The sequence below is a fragment of the Arvicola amphibius genome, chromosome 9 (assembly GCF_903992535.2).
Source record: "Arvicola amphibius chromosome 9, mArvAmp1.2, whole genome shotgun sequence".
NCBI lineage: Eukaryota > Metazoa > Chordata > Mammalia > Rodentia > Cricetidae > Arvicola > Arvicola amphibius.
The window spans coordinates 38,420,788-38,442,762 of record NC_052055.2 but is presented as its reverse complement, the minus strand read 5'-3'; the positions used below and the strand labels follow the sequence as shown (position 1 = coordinate 38,442,762).

Below are 21,975 nucleotides of genomic sequence, written 5' to 3'. Positions count from 1 at the left end.
ATCAGTGTCCACTCGTGAGCCAGGGCAGTGCTGTTCCTTTCTTACCCAAGCCACAGACACAACAAAGGCTGAGTGGGGAGACTCCACACACGCAGCATGTGTGCTGCACAGGGGCGATCACACCCCCACCACACCCCAGTGGCCCAGCCCCACACAACACGCACCCTCACGGCCCGACCGCCCACCTGATGATGCGGCTGTGATGGAAGCACTCCCGGATGCCCAGCTCCACTGCCAGGTGCGTCACTGTCCAGCTAGGGTGGCTGCGGATGAGGTCGGACAGGTGCTGCAGCACTTCCACGTGCAGGACCTGCGTGGAGCTCTCGTAGAAGGGCGGCAGCTGGGAGGAATACTGCTGGAAGTTCACCAGGGCGTCCGCCTCTGACTCCAGCTGGAACAGTCTGCCGCCAAGGAAGAGGGGCCACTAAAGTGAGTCATGGGGACAGAAGTTGGGCCAACTGAGGGGTAGTGCCCAGCATAGTCAGACTGTGGATGCCGCAAACAAGTCACCCTCTGCCCCAGGCTGCAGCCTGATCCCCTTGCTCTAACAGCACCCTCGAAAATAGAGTTGACTTTGAATTTAATTGTGCTTGAAGTCTTTCATCTGGTGATTTTATAGCTCATGTAATGGAAGACATGTCATAGTCTCCTCTGCTTTGATTGCCACATTCAGAGCCTCAGTCTCAAACTCTGGCTCTTTGTATATGGTCAGAATTAAGTAATAGCTAACCTAGATGGCCAGCTACAGGGCACCGTATGAGTTACAGCTCAATTATCTATGCAATGGACATTACACAGCCATTTAAAATGGTTTAATGCAATAGGGAGAGGCTAGCAAAATAATCCAGTGAGTAAATGCATCCACTGCCATACCTAACAACCCTAACCCCAGCACTAAGCCCTAACCCTAACATCCTAACCCTAACCCACATGGAAGAAGGGAGCGATTCCTAAAAGTTGCCCTCTGACCTCCACTTTACACTGTGACATGACCCCCGCTCTACACTGTGTGACATGACCCCCGCTCTACACTGTGACATAGCCAAATACAAAATTAAAATGTAATAAATTATTTTAAAAGAACAAGGAGAGATTTATTTTGTAGCAAGTGAAAAAGCAGAATATAAATAATATATAACACAAAGTGATGTCAACTATGCAAAAGAACTGTAGACATATGTGTGAAAATGTGTATAGAAGCAGAATAAATGTAACATTCCTACCCATTTCTCTTATTTCTAGATTTCTCTAATGAGCATATGCACTATTTTTCTAATCAGAAAACAAAATTCCGTTTACTGAAAAGGAGTTGGGTTCGAGTTCAGTTCTGCTATGAGGTGCTGTATGACTTCGGTAAATCCTGTCCCTTCTCTGAGCCCCATCTGAAACGTGACACAGATTACCTGCACTACTGGAAATTACCGTTAGGGTGGTGACCTGGAGTTCTGGCCATGGTTCTCAACAGTCCAGACTTTGTCTCACACCTGTACAACTGCAGAAGCCAGCTGGCTCTACCAGGCACGGCCCATAAAAGCCTGGTCCGACGGAGCCAGCCTGTTCTCCTGGAGTGCCCTCAGCAAACACCACCAAGCCTGTTCTATGCCGGTCGTGGTTCTCAACAGAATGACTATAGGAACAGACCAGTATGGTTTTTCGAGACAGGGTTTCTCTGTGAAGCCCTGACTGTCCAGGAACTCACTCTGTAGGCCAGGCTGGCCTTGAACTCGGAGATCTGCCTGCCTCTACCTCCCAAGTGCTGGGATTAAAGGCGTACACCACCACTGCCCAGCGAGCTCTTCTGGGGAGGGCAACAACGTGAAGAGCTCAGCAGCAAGGGCAGCACCTGCTCTGCAGACAGCACCAGCACTCAGGCACAGGAGGAGGAACGCTGGGCCTCCATCCTGGCAGGTCTTGACTTCTCCTCCTGCCCACCATGGCGGCGGCAGTGAGCCAGGTAGTCACACTTGGTTTTTCTTCACCTGCTCTGTTTAGAACAATGTCCAGCATAGAGGGTGGGAAATTCAGCATCATCCTAAGCTATGTGACAAGCTTGATGCCAGCCTGGGACACATGAGACATTGTCTGAAAAAGCTGAAGTTCAGCGGACTGGACAGTGTTGAAGAGAAAACTGGGAGAAGAGTCCACAGAAAACAGGCAGAATGGAGTGTAGGGACAGAAAAGAATGGAAAACTCCAGAAAAAGGGAAGGGACACAAACCATGAAGAGGGGAACAGATGGAAGTCTTATTTGAAAGGTTAATATCTTCAAACTTTCTGAAACAGACTTTTAAAAAGTTCTGTTGACTTACTGTATCCTCCGAGTTCATCTCCATATAAAAACCAAATAACAAACAAAATAAAACAAAACAAAAAACCCAAAACCTAAAAATGTATATGCCAAAGCTGGGCATGATGGTGCTCACCTATAGTCCCAGCACTCAGACGGCTGATGGCGGAGAGATTGTTGTGAGTCTGAGCATCCTAGGCCTCAGAGTAAGTTTCACAGCTGCCTGCACAATGGTCTGTGACCCTATTTCAAAAACCAAAATAAGCTAAAAATAAGGCAGGCAAGGTGGCTCAGTGGGTAAAGAGGCTTGCTGCCAAGCCTGACAACCTAAATTTGATGCTCAGGACTCACGGACTGACACAAGGAAGAAAGGGATTCCTGAAAGTTGTCTTCCCACACACAGGCAAATAAGTCTTTTTTGGAAAAATATGTTATTACATTTATTTATTTGTATGTATATACATACATATGTGGGTACCAGCCAGAGATTGAAACTCAGATTGTCAAGTTTGGTGGAAAGAACCTTTACAATGAGGCATCTCATTGTACCATAAATAAATCTTTTAAAAAAACAAAACCCCATCTGGCGGTAGTGGTGCACATCTTTAATCCCAGCACTCGGGCAGCAGAGGCAGGTGGATCTCAGCGAGTTTGAGGCCAGCCTGGTCTACAGAGTGAGCTCCAGGACAACCAGGACTGTTACACAGAGAAACCCTGTGTCAAAAACAAAAACAAAAAACCCAGTCCACATCTACCACCGTGTACAGGCTGTACAAAAGGGCTTTGAATCCTCTGGCAAGCCCTTCACCAAGCCACCAGGATCTATATTGCACTGCTCTTTGACCTGGTTGGCTAATTGCTTTATCACTACAATAAGCAACAGCAAAGCTGTCCCGGTGTCTTTACAGAGGCCTGAAGATACTGGAGGCTTCTATGTCTCTCAGGACCTGGTGGCATGCCATGGGGAGCTGGGGCAACAGGGGAGATTCCTGGGTCCTGAATGAACTCACAGCCGCGCGGGTGCTAGCACCAACCAGGCAGGCTGAGACACTTGTGAAGAGAAAAGTGCAGCCGCGCCGTCCGAGCAGGTGCCCTGCAGAGAAATGAGTCCTTGTCACTGAGCTCTGCTCAGACCGCAGATTTTAGGCTAAATCAATCAGTACTGCTTGAGGCCACTACATCCTGGGATGCTTTGTTACAGCAATGACTGGCACTGAGGCACTGTTCAACACAAGCCAGCGGAACCTGATGTGTACTCAAGTGCACAGAGATGAACATGACAGAGGATGACCACAGTGTGACAGTTGGCTTGTCAACACGGAAGTCAAGGACAACACAATGACAGCTCCACAGAGCCGAAAGGAAATAAATCCTGGGAGAAGACTGTACAGTAAACCCCCAAACAAAAAAAGAACAATTGGAGGAGGCTGGAGAAATGGCTCAGCCTTTAAGAGTCCTCGGTGTTCTTGAAGAGGACCAGAGGTCAGTTTACAGCATCCACCCATGTAGGGCGGACCACAGATGCCTGTAACTCCAGCTCCGAGGGAGTCCTGTTGTGGGATGTGCTGTTTGTGTTCTGACAGATAAAACTTGCCAGAGCAGTGGGCAGAGCTAGCCACTGGTTAACCACAGAGGCTAGGCGGTGGCACATGGCTTTAATCCTAGCACTCAGGAGGTGTAGACAGGAAGTGATAAGATGGGGTACAGACAGGATCTCAACCCCTTTTGGATGCAGGAAGGGGATGGGAAACAAATAGAGGCTGCTCCCAGTTCTCTGATTTTTCAGGTTTTTACCCCAAATCCGATTCCTGGTTTTTATTGATTAAGATTAATTAGATTCACACTTCATCTGGTGTCCAACTTTTGGAGCACAAATTCACAAAATAGCTGCTTGCCCATGGTTTTGCAGTCACCAGCATCCACCAGAGTTGCACGTGGAGGGAACCGCACCAGGCGGAGTCTCCACACCACCAGTTATCCTCCCCCCCCCCCCCCACCCCGCCCCAGAGTCTGGGATTTTTCTGTTGCAGCCTCTCTATAGCCTACACCACAGGTCAAACACCGCCAGAGTCAGCAGCTTTCGCGCATTCCCTCGTGCAGACAACTGACTCTTTGGCTTCTTTTCCCCCATGGGTTGTGGGCTTTTCCTGGACCCTCTCCTCAGGCTGCTGAGGCACGATCAGCCGCAGCTGTCCTCAGTCAAGCTGTTCACGGTCTGCGCACTCCGCTCCATTCTGCACTCAGGCGGGGCTACATGCTACGCCTCACATTCCACCGTCACCAGATTTGGTGAAACAGTGGGGAATTCTTAAAGGGGAGAATCAGATATTTTTTAAAAAGAGTTTGTCCCACGTTAAAAATGGGAAACACTGTTACAGTGGAGGGAGTTAGGTTTCTGTGTGATTACACAATGAGTGCTTTAGAAATGGAACAACAAATGAGGGGATAATTAACTTAAATTGGACTTACATAATGTCCAATTATAAACACTATTGATTTGATTATTCTTTTTTTTCTGTTTTGTTTGTTTTTTGAGACAGAGTTTCTGTGTAGTTTTGAGATCTGTCCTGGAACTAGTTCTGTAGACCAGACTGGCCTCAGACTCAGAGATCCATCTGCCTCTGCCTCCTGAGTGCTGGTATTAAAGGCGTGTGCCACTACCGCCCAGTTTGGTTTGATTATTCTTGTTTTCTCCCTAAAAATGTTGGTTGATATGAGTGCCAAGACACAGGAGTTACTAAAGAAGATCTTGCCATTTTGACTCTTAAGTTGCAAGCTTTAAGAGATAATCAGAAAAAGACAGAGGAATTTAAAGAACCAACTTCAACATTACATTATAAGTTGGGGGGGGGGGTCTGGAGAGACGGCTCAGTAGTTAAGAGCACTGACTGCTCTTCCAGAGGTCCTGAGTTCAACTCCCAGCAACCACATCGTGGCTCACAGCCATCTATAAATGAGATCTGGTGCCCCCTTCTGGCCTGCAGGCATACATGGAAGGAATGATATGTGTGTGTGTGTGTGTGTGTGTGTGTGTGTGTGTATGTATATATATATATATATATATATATAATCTTAATAAAAATTTAAAAATTAAAAAAATAAAAAATAAAAAAATATTAGAGAGGAACAGCCCAAGGTTTTCAAACAACCAACCTTAATTTATCCAGAGATTTAAGGAAGCAATAGTTTGATATGGTATGGTATACATTTACCTTTTGTGAAGCAGATGTTAAATTCATGGTCAACTAGTAAAAGAATTATTCCACAAGACTGGAGAGACTTGGTTAGAGCAGTATTGCAGTCTGGTCCTCAATTGCAATGGAGGACCTGGTGGAAAGATGAGGCTAGGACCATTGAACAATGAAGTAGGGCTAGAGGGATAGAAATTTCCCCAAGACCACCTTCGTGGAGAGGGTGATTATGCTGATGTACAGAAAGAGTCTCCGTATGATGACTTTGAATTCTTGGGACAACAGAACTGAAGAAGTCAGAAGAGAACTGAGTCATTTACTAAAGTTATACAAGACCCAATAGAGATTTTCACTCATTTTTTTTTTTTACGAAAATTGATTTTGGCTATGAATAGAATAATACCAAATTTAGAAGACAGACACATAATAATTGATTCTTTGACTTTTTAAAATGCTAATCACAATGCAAAAGGATAAATAGGCCTGGATCCAAGATATAGTCAATGTTGAATGTCATCATTATGATGATAATTGGATAGGACAGGTGATTTCCAGAGGCTTGAAGAAAAATCAAAATGTCAGATGTTTTAATTGTGGCAAACAAGATCCCCTAAAAAAGGGATTGTAGACAGGGAATTCCTAGAAACAATGTTATTGGAGCCTGTCCTGGTACTTGCTCTGGAGACCAGGCTGACACGAACTCACACAGATCTGCCTGTTTTTTCCTCCCTAGTGCTGGGATTAAAGATATGTACCACCACTGCTTGGCAACAATGTTAGATTAGTAGAAACATTGTTTCTAGGAATGTTTCTAGAAACAATGTTTCTTCTATTCTAAACAGAAGGCCCTTGCCTTCTGGAGTACACAGTAGGTGTAGCAAAGGCCTACACTGGACCAGTGAATGCAGATCAGCTAGGGACAGACAAGCTAACCTTTTGACATGGGAAAACACTTTGAGGGGGGGCCCTCACAGGCCCCCATGTCAAATTCAGTTCAATCATTTTCTGTCACAGAGCAATTAAAGGATGTAAGGTTTATTGTAAAAAAAAAAAAAAAACCATACTGCTCTGGATGACAGAACAGTTTTAGAAGATAAAACAAAAATTTCAGGAGAAACTACAAAGCGAATATTATAAAGATTAGATTTTGAGCAAGAGAGACCTCTTGGTTAGAAGAGGTGACAGTTCACTAAACAACATGGCCATTCAAACTAAATAGTTTTAACTTATAAAACTAGCAAATGCTTTTCATTTGATCAGACATAACTTGCCAAAAGGGAATCTCCCCAAATTTAGGGTTGGGGCAGGGTTTTGTTTTTGTCTTTTCAGGAGAATGAAGGCATCCAGCTATGGAATCTGAAGACTACTGAACAAATGAGACACCTGAAGAAAAAGGATGAATCATCCAGAGAAAGTGGCCCAAGAAAAAGAACAAATTGCTCTATTGGTATATCACATTTCCAACAGAATAAAATTTCATAAATCTTCCCAAATGTTTGTTTCTGCTGTTCTCTACAGACATATAATGCAAATGGTCTTTATGTAGTCCCAGTCCAATTAAAAATTAAAGCTAGCTTTGGAGTGGGAGCATGGCTCTTCCCTTCTCTAAACCCAAACATGTTTATTAAAAGAAAATCCAAAATCCTTGTATCGTGTCAGAAGAGCCACCTAATATGGGACAGGAGAATAACCAAAATTAGGACTATTCTGTCACCACTAATCTCATAATTCTTTAGTTTTATTTTGATCTTTAACACTTTTCTTAGAGTATAACATTATCTTAAAAATTATAAAATGAATATAAACATTAAACTTTTTGTCATGATATTAATGGTCATATAGAGTACTAACTAATTCTAAGAAGGCTTCATCTAGCTTTCTGTACATGACTTCGGGTTTGAGTTTCTATCAGGTGACTAGGAATTAAGTTTTTGTACTCTTGATGTACATAACAAGTTATAGTCCTTTACCCTCTTCGAGATCTGCTACATGTGACATTTAAAATGTTTAAGTTTTCTGCAGTGAACCATGACCATGCCTAACAGCAACCTTTGAAGTCTCCAAAAGGAGGAGGGGGCCCCACAATGACAATTCCACCAGAACCATGATAACACCACTAAGCTGACAAACACCACCCATAGATCGGCTTTGGACTACAAACTGCTCAGGACCATTCCCAGACTATTCTAGCCAGGACCTGAAATAAGCCTTGCACTTTTCCATTACAAAGAGCCTGGACAACACATGATACAGCGAGCTCTCCCAGGACTTGATAATTATCCAGTTTTCTCAGGGTCCCCTACAGATGTCATTGCCCCCAGACAGTAGGAAATAATTTTAAGAACACAACGCCCACATTCCCAAGAGGTGGGGTGGGCATTTTGGGGTTGTTCAATGGGTTATGGATCTTGCTCATTGTTGGGGGGGTTGGTTACAAGTTGTTATTGGTAACAGTCAGGAATAAACTGAACAAAGGAGATTAGACTCAGGGATCTTGTTCTGAAAAGAAAAAGGGGATATAAAAATATATAGGAGATAGAAGATGAAAGGATAAATTATAGAATCTACCTTTAAACCAAAAAAGCTACTGGCCTTAAATATTTTACACTAGTATGGATATTTGTATATTGATACCAATTTGGGGTTATTTTTGTTAGAACATATTGTACATATATTTTTACTCTTATTCAAGGTATAGTAACCTATACAGACCATTTAACAATGTAAAGAAAATTTCTAGTCCTTGAAAATGATCATTACAAGCTATTATATTATATTAAAGAAATGTAGGTTAGTAGTCAGTCACCTTTTACAATCAAATTGTAGTCATATTAGGTATGTTTTAAGGGTCAAGCAGAGATAATTTTTAAACAGGCATGTCATCTTCAAACATTTCAGAGAGCTACAGAATATGGCATTTATGTTTTAACAACAGAAGGTTCTTTTTTTATGACACTGAGACATGTCTGCTCCTGGCAGCACCAGAGAAGATGATGGGCATCAAAGAAATTCTATATGGAATTTACCTTCTTTGTGGCAAAAGTTAGCCACTGGGCAAGAAACTGCCCTTGCCTCAACTGCTGACAGTGTGCTGTCCAAATTGGATAAGCAGAACACAAAAGAAAGTGATTGCCAAACTTTTTCAAGACAAGGTAGGACAGCCCTTCAGAGTATACTATTTCACAGAAAGTTCTGTCAGATATTCTAGGCTGGTAGACTGAAGATGGATGCCCCAACATTACAGAGAAGCCTTGGGTGACTGTCCAGGCAGCCGGCTGTTTTGGAAGTTGCTTGTTTGCACTTCCTGCTTACACAGGCTTTGTTATTTCCTCCTTGGGTCTGGTGAAGTTGAGGACTAGAGAGTCACAGTTTTCCTAGCTGACAAGTTCAGAAAAGAAACTCACCAAAGAGATATAAAGTGTATACGGTTGAGAGATATAAAAAGATACTTTTGGTTGATAATGTACAGGATTAGAAAGTGAATTAGGTACAACACTTTGGACTCACCAAGATATGATAGATAATGGAGTATTTTCTCTGAATTTGTCAAATGTTAGTGGACTAGACATTGTTAATGTAATTATTGCCTTATATAGCTGTATATAATTATTGTACTTATTGTATATAGTTTTTCTATGTTGGTTAAAACCTTTAACCTTTGCTTTCCATTTAGACAAAAGGGGGGAAATGTTGTATGATTCTTTGCTTGTGTTCTGACAAATAAAACTTGCCTGGAGATCAGTGTGATGCTAGCCACTAGCTAACCACAGAAGCTGGGCAGTGGTGGCACATGCCTTTAAATCCCAGTACTCAAGAGGTACAGACAGGAAGTGCTGAGGTGAGGTGTAGACAGGATCTCAACTCCTTTTGGATGCAGGAAGGAGGCAGGTAGGAAGCAACTGGTAGCTGCTCCTTTGTTTCTCTGATCTTTCACATTATTACCCTGATAATCTGACTCCTGGTTTTTAATAAGATTAATTAGACTAATGCTTCAGAATCTGACACCATCTTCTGGCCTCTGGAGGCAGGCACACAAACCAAAAAAAATTAAAAAAAATAATAGCTGGGCATGATGGCACATTCTTTAGTTCCAGCACTTGGAAGGCAGAGGCAAGTGAACTTCTATGAGTTCAAGGCCAGTCTGGTTTACATAGTGAGTTCTAGGACAGCTAGAGCTACATAGTGAGTCCCTGTCTTAAAAAAAACAAACCAAAATAAATGAATAAATAAGAGAAAACAATCAAATATTACAAAAGCATGAATGGAAAGGGACTCATGATCATGTGTGCTGTATACATTTACAGTTTCTGCCGGCACCAGGCATGCATATGATGCACAGACATGCATGCAGGTAAAATAGCCATACACATATAAATATAAAAAAACACTAATAAATACATATATATTACTAATATATATGCATATATAACATATGTAAATATATATAAATACTAAAAAAAACCACACACGCATATATATATTGGGTTTTTTTGAGATAAGGTTTCTTTGTAGAGCCCTGCCATTCCAGAACTTGCTCTGTAGACCAGGCTGGTCTCAAACTCAGAGATCTGTCTGCCTCTGTCTCCTGAGTGCTAGGATTAAAGGTATGCACCATCATGCCTGGCCAGTAATAATATATTTTTAATATGTAGCCCAGGCTGGCCTCGAACTCGTGATCCTCCTGCCTCTGCCTCCTTCAGCAAATCCTACTGGAGTGCGCCACCACAACCAGCGAGTAATAATATTTTTTTTTAGATTTATTTATTTATTATGTATACAACATTCCTTCCATGTCTGCCTGCATGCCAGAAGAGGGCACCAGATCTCATTATAGATGGTTGTGAGCCACCATGTGGTTGCTGGGAATTGAACTCAGGACCTCTGGAAGAGCAGTCAGTGCTCTTAACCTCTGAGCCATCTCTCCAGCCCCGAGTAATAATATTTTTAAAAAGCAACTATTTTAAATGGCTGAGAGCTGAGCAGGTACATCACTGAAGATGCCCCAAATGGTTCAGCACTGCTGAAATGGGCTCTAGTCCACTTGTAACCAAGTAAACACACAATAAAATTACAGTAATGCTCTAGTAGTCACTCAAAGGAATGAATCGAGGTTTTTGCACTGACAATATCAAGTCTCGGGACAAACAGTATCAAGAAATCACATTCACAGTCAGTAGGAAAATACACGATCATTACCTACCCAGGTTGTCACTGCCTTGGGCCCACCAGCATTCCTGGGGACATGACAAACAACAGGAAGGTATGCACATAGCAAAAACAAGAAAGACCCTACATCTCCATCAACTGCACAATAAATAATGATGTGCAGTCACATGCTGCTTGATAACAGCTGCATTTTGAGAAATGTGTGGTTAAGAAGTGAATGGTGAGCCACGCTTTAATCCCAGCACTCAGGAGGCAGAGGCAGGCGGATATCTATGAGTTCAAGGCCAGCCTGGTCTACACATTTAAAAAAATTATTACATATTAATACATATACTCTACATATGAGTTCCAGGACAGCAGGGATAATTAATGAGACTATGTCTTAAGAAAAAGAAAAGAGGGGCTGGAGAGATGGCTCAGAGGCTAAGAGCACAAGATACTCTTCCAGAGGTCCTGAGTTCAATTCCCAGCAACCACATGGTGGCTCACAGCCATCCATAAAGAGATATGGTGCTCTCTTCTGGCCTGCAGGCAGAACACTGTATACATAATAAATAAATAAACCTTTAAAAATAAGAAAAGAAGCCGGGCGGTGGTGGCGCACGCCTTTAATCCCAGCACTTGGGAGGCAGAGGCAGGCGGATCTCTGTGAGTTCGAGACCAGCCTGGTCTACAAGAGTTAGTTCCAGGACAGGCTCCAAAGCCACAGAGAAACCCTGTCTCGAAAAACCAAAAAAAAAAAAACAAAAAAAAGAAAAATAAGAAAAGAAAAGAAAGAAAAGAAAACTTGAGTGAATGGGGCCTCTGGGAGCAGTGTGCTCTGTTCTCAGCATGAGGCAGCACAGAGGTATTTGTGATGAATCTCTGAGTGAGATACTCTCCTAGATGTCTGTTGTAGTTCACATTTTTTAAATTGCTTATGTATATGTAGGTATGTGTATATGCAGGAATGCAGATGCCTTCAGTGGCCAGAAGAGGGCACCAGATGCCTGGAGCTGGAGAGCTGCCTGACCCAGGTCCTCTGCATGAGCCCTCCCTGCCTCTGAAGGCCTCGAACAGCCTTCTCCCTTCTCCTCTGGAACAAAGCAATCCCTCTTCCGTAGCAGCTCTGCTTCCTGTGTCCCTATGGTTACCTGGGCTCTACCTCTACTCCTTACAACATGTTAGCAGACCTGTGCACTTGTGGCTTCCTTCACCAGTCTGCAGGTTCCTTAAAGACACAGACCATGTGTGTCATCTCATAGGACTCCTGTGAACAGGTGGATGATGGGATAACAAGCAGAAACAGCGTTGGTATAAACCCACCTCGACATCAGGCAGCCCAGCTCCATCAGACTCTGAAATGGAGGCTTGGCTCTGTGGACTCTCCCCTTTTCCCACCCTGCCTTGCCCAGGCATCCTGCCCTAGCTTTCTAGGCTCAAGAAGTCCCAGCAGGCCTAGCGCCAGCCCTTACACACTAGCTGTCCAAACCGAGATCCAGCTGAAGGCCACCCCAGTGGGTCCCTCTCAGCTTCCCCATCCTTCCTCCTTCCCGCCATCTACAGGAGTGAGGACTCAAGAACTGATCCACTATTTTCTCTTCCCAGCCCTTCCCTCCAGTTCTAGAACTTTTAGGCCGAGCTCCAAAGAAGCCCTATCCACATGAACCCCAAAAGCCGAAGAGGGAGGGAATGAAAGGAGAGGTACATTCCCACTGCCCGTCACCTACCGGAAGCCATTCTGTGGGTTCCTAGGGTTGATCAGGATGCAGTCCCAGGTACGACTGGAAGCATTCTGGAACAGGATCAGCTGCCCTTCCTCTCGAAGCCGTTCACTTGAGGTGTAGTCGGCCACCGACACCTCCTTCACCCGGAACGGGTTCGAGAACAAGTTGGTGACACTACTGAGGGTGCTGACGAGGCGCCCGAAGAACTGCATCCTCCGCGGGGCAGGTGGCGGCAGAGCATAAGGTCTCTGGTCAGTTGGACAACGTCTCTCGTGCCCACCTACAGGTGTCCTGCCGGGCAGTCAATCATCCCCACAGCTCTGGGCCCCGGTTCTGGACCAGCAGGAACCTGAAAAGGAAAGAAATGGCCCTGAGGGGAACGGCAGGTCTGACGGAAAGCTCTAGAGTCCCAGGCCAGACCAGGACACTCTGACAGAGGACCGTTGTGGACAGCAAGGACAGCGGGCGTGGATGTGCTGTCTGAGGCAAGGCCTGGGCAAGTGAACAGCTTCTCACCTCCAAGTCAAAGATGACATTCTGCAGATAGCAACTCTTGGCATGCGCATGTCGATTGATTCCACAAGCAAAGCCAAGGGCCCCTCACTATGCACCACACCACTAGGAAGGGGGCGGGCGGGGAGTGACTGTCTCTGCACCCTGTCACTGGTTTCTCACAGAGCTCTGAAAGCAGTCACGGAGACGGGTCCTCGGGATGAAAGTGGACTCAGGCTCAGACACACCAAGTGTGTGTTTGGAGATTTGTGAACACAGAGATGTGTGCCAATGTCTGCACGTGCTTGTGGGACCAGGGACAACTTTCAGGGGCTTACCACCTTGTGTTTGAGACAGGGTCTCTCATTGACCTGGGACTTGCCAAGAAAGCCAGATGGGATAGCAAGTGAGACCCAGCACCTCCTGTCTGTCTCTCCAGCACCATGATCCCAAGTGCAGGCGACTGTGCCCAGCTTTGTTTGTTTTGTTTGTTTGTTTTTCTGTTTGTTTTTTGTTTTTGTTTGCTGGTTTTTTTGAGACAGGGTTTCTTTGTGTAACAGTTCTGGCTGCCCTGGAACTCACTTTGTAGATCAGTCTAGCCTCAGACTCAGAGGTCCACCTGCATCTGTCTTCCAATTGCTGGGATTAAAGGCATGGCCACTACCGTGCAACTGCCCAGCTTTTTCACAAGTAGGCTGGGGATGAACTCAGGTCCTCACACTAGAATGACTGAGCTACCTCCTTAGCTGAGATAAAACAAAACAAAACAAAACAAAACAAACAAAAAACCAAAAAAACCTACAAATTCAGTCAGAGTTTCTGTTACAAAAGTTGTCTCCCGGTTTAGATAGGAGTCTTGGATTCATGTGTCATGTACACTAAAGATGGAACCCAGGGCCCCACATTCATCAGACTGTACCCCCAGTCCCAGAGTTAGGATGTGTGTTTTCCTAGGCTCCCAGAAAGCAGGCCAGACAGCACAGACAGAGCACCGCACTATGGATGTCCTGAGGGAGGTGGCACCTACGTGGAGACCAGTTCTCAGCCTTGTTCTGCTCTGGTCCAAGGTAGAAAAAGAGGACTGGCCTTGGAGATGGGATGGAGACAAATCAAGTGGCCTACAGAGTGAGCTAAGAAAAGAGTGGGGTCAGTTATGATGCCACCTCAGAGCTTCCCTTTCCAGATTCAGCAGCTGCAGTCTGAAAGCATTCATGGAGAATTCCAGAAATAAGATATTCATTAGTTGTAAACGTTATGCTCTTCCAGATGCATGGTGAAGGCAAACCACTCTGGTGTCCCTCACCCAGGTGCACACACAAGCCCTTTCCATGACTTCCACACTACAGACACATCACCTGTTAGCCACCTAGCATCCTGCTTCCTTCTCAGACAGTTGTGGCCCTGGTGCTAACAATGGCATCAAGAGCTGGCACTGTTGGGAGTGTGCTTGCCTGGCATACACTAAAGACAAAGCCCAGAGTCTGCAAACCCTAGCACTGCATAAACTGGGCACGCTCATGCATACCCATAATCCCAGCACCACTCCAGGGGTGGAGTTCAGGGGCATCCGGGCCCACATGGTGAAGTCGGGGCTAGCCTGGCACCTGGAAGACAGTACTGCTCTAATGCTACCTTTATTTAGTCACCCCACCCCATTTTACAGATAAGGAAACTAAATCTTAGCAAACACAACTGCAGCTTCTATGACAATAGTGAGACGTGGTGGGAAGAACACAAGCCTTGATCCTTTCCTTGAACACAGGGGCAGTCATGCTTGGTGGCCCACACCTGATATCCCAGCACTCGGGAGGCAAATACAGGTGGTCAGCCTGGGTATGTTACACATTCCAGGCCAGTTTTGAGTATGTGGTAAGACCCTGTCTTGACAAATCAAAGTAGGCAGGGCTGGAGAGGGGGTTCAGAGGTTAGGGGCACTGGCTGCTCTTCCAGTTCCCAGCACCCACATGGCAGCTCCCAACCATCTGAAACTCCAGTTCCAGGGGATCTGGCACCCTCTTCTGCCTCCACAGATGCCAGGTATTCACATATGTATTCATGTATGTGCACAGACGTACATGCAGAAAAAATAAGTAAGTATACACAAAATAAAAATCAATAAACCTTAAAAAACCAGTAAGACACAAGGCTCAATAAAATAAGACACTAAGAAAAATTTTACATGATCTCACATGTAGGACTAAATTCAAATAAAAAATTGAACAATGGCTATTGGGTCAAGAAATAGAACAACATAGATCAAAGATCACAGCTGGGCATTGTGAACTATTCCTTTACACTGTGTGAACATATGTTGCTGTGATTTGTTTAATAAAGAAGCTGACTGGCCAACAGCTGAAGGGGACAAGGTTAGGTGAGAGAGCCAAACCGAGACTGCTGGGAGGAAGAAGGGTGGAGTCAAGTTGTCAGCAGATGCAGAAAGAAGCAAGATGGGCATGCCGTACTGAGAAAAGGTATTGAGCTACACGGCAAAGCATAGATAAGAAATGCGGGTTAATTTAAATGTAAGAGTTATCTAGTAAAAAGCCTGAGCTATTGACTGAGAATTTACAGTTAATATTAAGTTTCTGAGTGATTAGGTAGGAGCAGCTGCCAGCACAGAAAAACTCCACCTACAGAGTGTAGAGGCACAGGTCTCAGCACTCAGGAGGCAAAGGCAGATGGATCTCTAAGTTCAAGGGTAGCATGGTCTACATTGTGAGTTCCAGAATAGTCAGGGCTACAAAGAGAGACTCTTAAAAAAAAATCAAAGATCACAAAATAGCAGAGAATGAGTATGGACAGACAACATAAGGTCATAAGGTTATGATTAAAAGTAAGATTACCATGGTGACAAGGTGGCTTGGCACATTAAGGAACTTACAGCCAGGCCTGACAACCTAGGTTGATCTTTCAGATTCACTGGTGGAAGGAGAGAACTGACTTAGGTTATCCTCTGGCTCCCACGTATACAACATAATACACACACACACACACACACACACACACACAGACAATAAAAATGGTAAAATGTAATAAAAATCATATACATGATCATCCCTTCTGCACAGCCACCCCAGTGCCATTATCCTCACTTTACATGGGAGGACACCAAGTAACAGAAAAGTTAAGTGACATGCCGGAAGTCACACAGCTGACAGGGTGAGGCATGAGTGCTGTGTCCTCTGTGAGAGACTCCAAAGCAAGCCTCTCACCCCTGCACAAAGTACTGCTCGATTTGACTCAACTTTCTTTTCTGCTTTCCTCCCTCCCTCCCTCCCTCCCTCCCTCCTTCCCTCCCTCCCTTTCCTGTTTTGTTTTGTTTTGTTTTTGTGACAGGGTTTGTCTGTATAACAGCCCTGGCTGTCCTGGAGCTTGCTCTGTAGACCAGGTTGTCCTAACTCACAGAGATCCACCTGCCTCTGTTTCCCACATGATGGGATTAAAGTTTTCCATCAAGTTTCTTATGACAAAATTCCACTGAGAAAATATTTTGCACATTTTTTAAAAAGAACTGGCCAGATGGCTCACTGGGTAAAGGCAGTTACTGTGCAAGCCCAGAAACCTGACTTCACCCCCGGAAGCCATGCTAAGGTGGAGGGGGTGAGGCGACTCCATGAAGTTGTCCTCTGATTCCACACGTCCACCATCGCATGCACTCCACACCCCCCACATATAAAAAATAAATTAAACCCAAAATAAAAAAGGAAAATAGATAAAAGAAGCATACCAGGATGTCTGGAGGTGAAGATCGTGCTTTTGTGGGTAACACTGTTGCTTTTCTTGATTTCCCAAGTGGCACACAAAATTACTATGGCTTTATGGAAAGCAGGTGTGTAGTCTGGGCTGCGTGTCAAGCCTAGCACAGAAGAGCTATCTATAGTTTCATGCAGATTTGCCAGCGGCCAGGCCAGATGTGGAATAGTGCTCCAGGGATGAAAGAGCCTCGAGAACACCCAAGAGCCCTGCTGGTCTAACCCGCTCGCCAGTGGGTCCAGCAGTCTCACTTAGAGGAAGGTCCCACCCCAGCACCCTCTAGTAGAGACACCGCCCCTGTGCTGAAAGGCCTGGCTTCCATCCAGCCTGCTGGGGCCAGAGTGACACAATGATGTAACTAGGGAAAAGGCCAGGATGCCAGCCCCTGTGACAATTTCAACAGCAGCCATTGTTCTCAGCAGCTGAAGAGAGGAAATGAAGCCTAGGGACCTGTGGGTCACATCCTGGAACAAGCATGCATGGGCAGCCAGGGATGCTACAAGGCCTTTCTCCTGCCATCCTGTCCCTACCACCTCAGGGCCCAGCTAGGTTCTTCCAGGCTAGCAACAGGCGAGAATTCGGACTGGGAACAAGCAGCTCCAAGAGCCTGTAAAGATCCTCCACTAGGTGCCCTCCTCACCTGCTGGGCTTGCTTCATTTAGCTCCTATGTTCCTATAACATTCGTTTTCTACTACTGACCTTTCTGTTCCGTGCCAGAGCTGGCTCCTTGATGGGGCATCTGACACAGACTGCCTGTTTCCGAGTGTAAGTGCTACAAGTTAAAAGAGAAAAGCCCTAACTGTCCATGATGGTGGTGCCAGTGTTCACTCCAGCACGTGGTCAAGCTCGGTGTCTATCACCCACCTGGTCAGGGCCCAGTGGACCTGCTTGGTTTGTTTCTGGAAGAAAGACAGTGTCTGTGGGATCTGAGACTGTCCTGGAAGGACTGAAGAGAGGAAGGGCAAAGACTAGTAGACTTACAACAGAGACAGGGAACTTACATCCAGGGAGGGCCTCAAATGGAGGGTTCAAAAGACAAGGTCACCAAAATGAAAAACAAAAGTCCTGGGGGGACCCTGGAAGGGTCTGCAGTTCCCCAAAAGGGGATATGTGGGTTCACAGCCCAGGCTCTGCTCCGAGTGCACGATCCCCGGGTAAGGACATTAGAGGACAGGGCTCAAGTTCTAAGGGAAAGACAGAAGGCACCTAAGGGGGATGGGGAGAACCCCCTCAGCCTGTACAGCAGAGGGAATGGGCAGAAGGATGGAGGCCTGCATGGCCACCATGGACAAGCACGTTGTCTGTCTTGGCTGAGGGAGGTTTGCATCCGCCTCAGTCACGAAGGTCCTTGGGCAGGTCTCAGGAGAGACAGGAGCTGTGCCACTCTTTGGGGTCACTCTCTTGCCAAGGTTACCACTGTCTGTCTGACCTCCTCACTCTTAGATGGTTTTAGGTAGAAGCTGCTAGGTGGGAGCCAGGAGTCACCCAGTCCCTTTTATAGGACCCAGAATGTTCTCCCTGCATATGCCAGAGCCTCTCCTTACCATTCTGGGTTCTTCGTTGCTCCAAAAGCAAAGCAAGCACTGGACTGGCCCCTTCCTACAGCTGGCATTCAAGATGTTTCTAAATGGAGGTGTGTGAAGCCCAGATCCTGGCCCAGTCTTACCCACATGGCTCCTCTGTGCCTATCCACAGGTAGACTACAGAGTGAATGACCATACTCCCCTGCTGCATGACCGCTGAATGGCCATGCCTCCCTGCTGACCCTGTACGCCCCAAGGACTTCAGAGAAAACCCAAACTTTCTAGACCCCATGTCCGAATTCCCAGAAGAGGGCCAGCCTGCACCCCCACACACACTCTAGTCATTCAGCCCCAGCATTATCTCCCAGACATGGGAGATAATGAGGCTTGTGCCTCAGTGTGCATAGGCACTCCAGCACCCTCATTTCCTGGTCCGCAATACCCACTGCCCCACTTAACCTCTCTCTCCTGACAGATAAGAAGTGTGCACCCAAATAAACCTTCCCTCTCTTATCTCTCAAGACCCAGTTTGGGGGCCACCTCTCTCAGAAGCCCTCTTTACTCTCAGTCTATCTCCTCTGCAACCCCACACCATGGGGGTCCCTCACAAAGGAACCATGACACTGCTTTTATTCCTTCTTCAAGGACATGGCACCCATTTCCAGCAGCTGTCTGATAAACATTAAGTTTATCATTAGCTTAACAAATCACTGGAGGAACGGGAGTAAATGAATGTCTGTGAGCTACCACCTGGCATCCCTGGAGTAAGTAACAAGAGGCCCCACCTTCTTCTGCACAGCAGGCTCTTTTCTCCACAAAGAAAGGAGCTGAACCCAGCCTTCTGTTTCCCTCTGAGAAGATCCTGCCTTACCCAACCCCAGCCATCACCAGGAGACCCTTCCTCCAGCACTGCTGGGACTTACAGAAGTACCAGAGGGCGCTGGACTGGTTCCTCCTGGAAACATCAGCTTCACTAGCCAGCAGGGTACCAAGAACCAAGCTCACTTTTAGCCTGCCAAGAAAGCTGTCTAGTGATGGGGCTGCCTCCACCTGAACCAGATAGTCATAAAAGGAGAAGAAACAGGCCAAAATATCTGAGCAGATATCAGATGATGGTTGTAGGGGCTTCCAGACGCACACCCAAACACACAAAACTGCCTGTCACACATGTCTCATGATTGGAACACTAGGGTACCATCCTCCTGAGCAGCTGGCACCTCTCCTGTCCACCCCACCCCCAGGCTGCAGGTTGAGGACCCAAGGACTGATCCAGGTATGAGGCCTGTTGTCGCTGGTTTTTGTTTGTTTGCTTTTTTCCCCCGAGACAGGGTTTCTCTGTGGCTTTGGAGCCTGTCCTGGAACTAGCTCTTGTAGACCAGGCTGGCCTCAGACTCACAGAGATCTGCCTGTCTCTGCCTCCCAAGTGCTGGGATTAAAGGCGTGTGCCACCCTGTGGTCGCTCTTGACTTCCTTCCTATAGCTTTCAATCTGTACACAATGCCCGGGAGTGTATGCCCTCCACACAGGCCACACTTACTTATGTACATACATAGGGCATTTAGGTGCAGAATGCACACATAGGCACAGTATTAAGGTAGCTCCTTTTACTGTATCTTGGTGATAACACTTCTCTGGGCAAATAGGAAATCCCCTCTTAAGTGTGCTACCATAATCACATAGAAGGGTGGGGAAATGCCCTGAGCACTGAGCCAACAATAGGAACCTTTATACAACGTGACAGTCACACGGCTGGTGTCACACTGTGGGGCACAGGAGGAAAAGCAGGGAGGGCATCTGCCCCATAAGCAATGTGATTCAGCAACATGGTACACTGAACAACGTCTGCCATTCCCCTCGGGTACCACAGCTGCCTGGGCGCGGGTCACTGCAACTGCCCAGTATGGGCAGGATCAAGTCACATGACAATAGCTCAGGAACAACATTCAAAGTACGATTTCTACTACATGGAGACCTCTTTGTAATACTGTCAACTCCAAAAATCAAGTCAATCTATTAGACACTGGGAACCCTCAGAGCTGGAGAGGTGGCTCAGAAGAGTTGCTGCTCTAAAGAGGACCAGAGTTGAATTCCCAGCACCCACACGGCAGCTCACAACCTTCTGTAACTCCAGTTCCATGAGATCCAGCCCCTATTCTTCCCCCAACACACATCCACACCAGGCACACATGGAGTGCACTTAGACGCAGGCAAAACACCCATATGCTTTAAATAAAAATAAATCGTTTTTGAAAACAATACACTGGGGACGCTCTCCACTGAAAATCCAGCTCCAAGCTCATGAGCATGGCCCTGGCAAGGGAGGCCACTGGCCTCCCTTCCTCATGCTAGGTAGGAGCAGCACTGGCTGCATCAATATCTGCTCAGTGGAAAACGAATGAACAGTAAAGGTAACATGAATAAAAGAGCCTGTGTAACAGGGGTGATTAGCAAACACTGAAAACACGAGCAAAAGGAAATGTACTTCCGCTCCTCTCTCCCCCATCACCGGTCCCTTTCCATCCTGCCTATGACATATGCACTTGTACAGGGCCACACTGGCCACTAGCTTTGTCTTCTACCTCTTCTCAAATACTGAACCTCACGGTAGCCATAGTGGGGCAGGAAATACAGTCCTGTCTGGGACAGTGAGGAAACTGAGACCCGGGGAGAACAGGGCCTCCAAGTTCCAGAAAGGCTGGGACAAAAACAAAACACTGAACTCGCCCAAGGGTGGAGCTTCAACAATGCCAAACCAAACCTGCCCAATCCTGCTGGGCTGGCAAGAGGGCAGGTGAGGGAACCTTAGAGGAAGGGTTAGTATTTGTTTGGGATCATGTGAGTAGCCCATTAAAAACACAGGCACAGATCCATGAGCCCTTGTGCCCTCCCAGTCTCACACCCAATCCCTGGCACAGTCACATAATCACCTGGGTCACAGGCTCCCTGTCACCAGCTTCCAGGTCATCTGTGGGAGCTGGAGGTAAACCCAGAATTGGGGGCTAGAAAACTGGGGAGAACACTGGGGAGCAGATGAAAATCAGAGGCACGAGAAAAGATAAGCAGGGAGTTAGAAATGGGGGGGCGGGAGGGGGACACAAAGGGAGGGACACAGGAAGCAGGTGTCCTGGAGGAAATAGGGCAATAATTTACCGAGGCAGAAAACCAGGAGCACTTAGAAGCGCACAGGGAGGAATTGGGGACAAGGGGCAGTCCAGGGTATAAGCCGGGGCACTGAGCTGGGAAAAGGGTTAATTTAGGAAGTTAGGGAAACTAAGGAAGGCAACCGAGAAGAACGCGGATGGGAGTTGGGGACACCAGGGGATCAAAGGACAGAAGCCGGGAGCACTGGGGGGAGGGGGGGGATCAGACAAGAGTTAACGGAGGCCGCGCCTCACAGTCGGAGACTCGAGGCCGGTCCTAAGCAGGGAGGGTCCAACTGGCGACGTCCGAGACTGGGGGGCGGGGGGGGGAGGGATCCAGAAGGTCTGGGTAGGGCCGTCAGGCCCCGCCCCCGCCGCGCCGTCACTCACCTCCGCTTACTCAGCACTGCTCCGCCCTCCTACTTCCGCAAACAAACGCGCCCCGACCACCTGACGCCCCTACGGCTCTCCACCAATCGACTGAGCCCATGCGGCAGGCAGGCTGCGGCCCCGCCCCCAAGGTCGGCCGCACACGCGGCCGGGCGCCTCCATCTTCTAAAACAGCCCAATGGAAGCCACTTCTGTTGCCACGGGGCGGTCGAGATTCCCGTTGGAGCCAATCCTGCGTGGCTGATGGCGGCCATGTCTGCATCGGGCCGAAGGTCCTCGTGACGACAGTTTGGCAGACGTGTTGGTGAGGGGCAAGAGGCTGCCCCT

At 46.8% G+C, this 21,975-nt stretch overlaps 1 protein-coding gene across 4 annotated transcripts in view; it reads right to left on the bottom strand.

Moving 5' to 3' along the window:
- Positions 1-21,744, bottom strand: part of Pla2g6 (phospholipase A2 group VI) — a 51,931-nt gene extending 30,187 nt beyond the window's left edge. Inside the window, exons 1-3 of one of the 4 annotated variants that reach the window (XM_038343495.1) lie at positions 21,649-21,744; positions 12,353-12,698; positions 186-401 (exon numbers count right to left, since the gene is read on the bottom strand). In XM_038343495.1, the coding sequence (XP_038199423.1) occupies positions 186-401; positions 12,353-12,561 (425 nt within the window). In that variant the 5' untranslated portion in view covers positions 12,562-12,698; positions 21,649-21,744. Of the gene's footprint in view, positions 1-185; positions 402-12,352; positions 12,699-16,568; positions 16,870-21,045; positions 21,566-21,648 lie in introns of those variants that run through there. The other 3 variants (XM_038343494.1, XM_038343493.2, XM_038343496.2) reach the window with 3 other exon arrangements.
- Between the last annotated feature and the right edge of the window lie 231 nt (positions 21,745-21,975).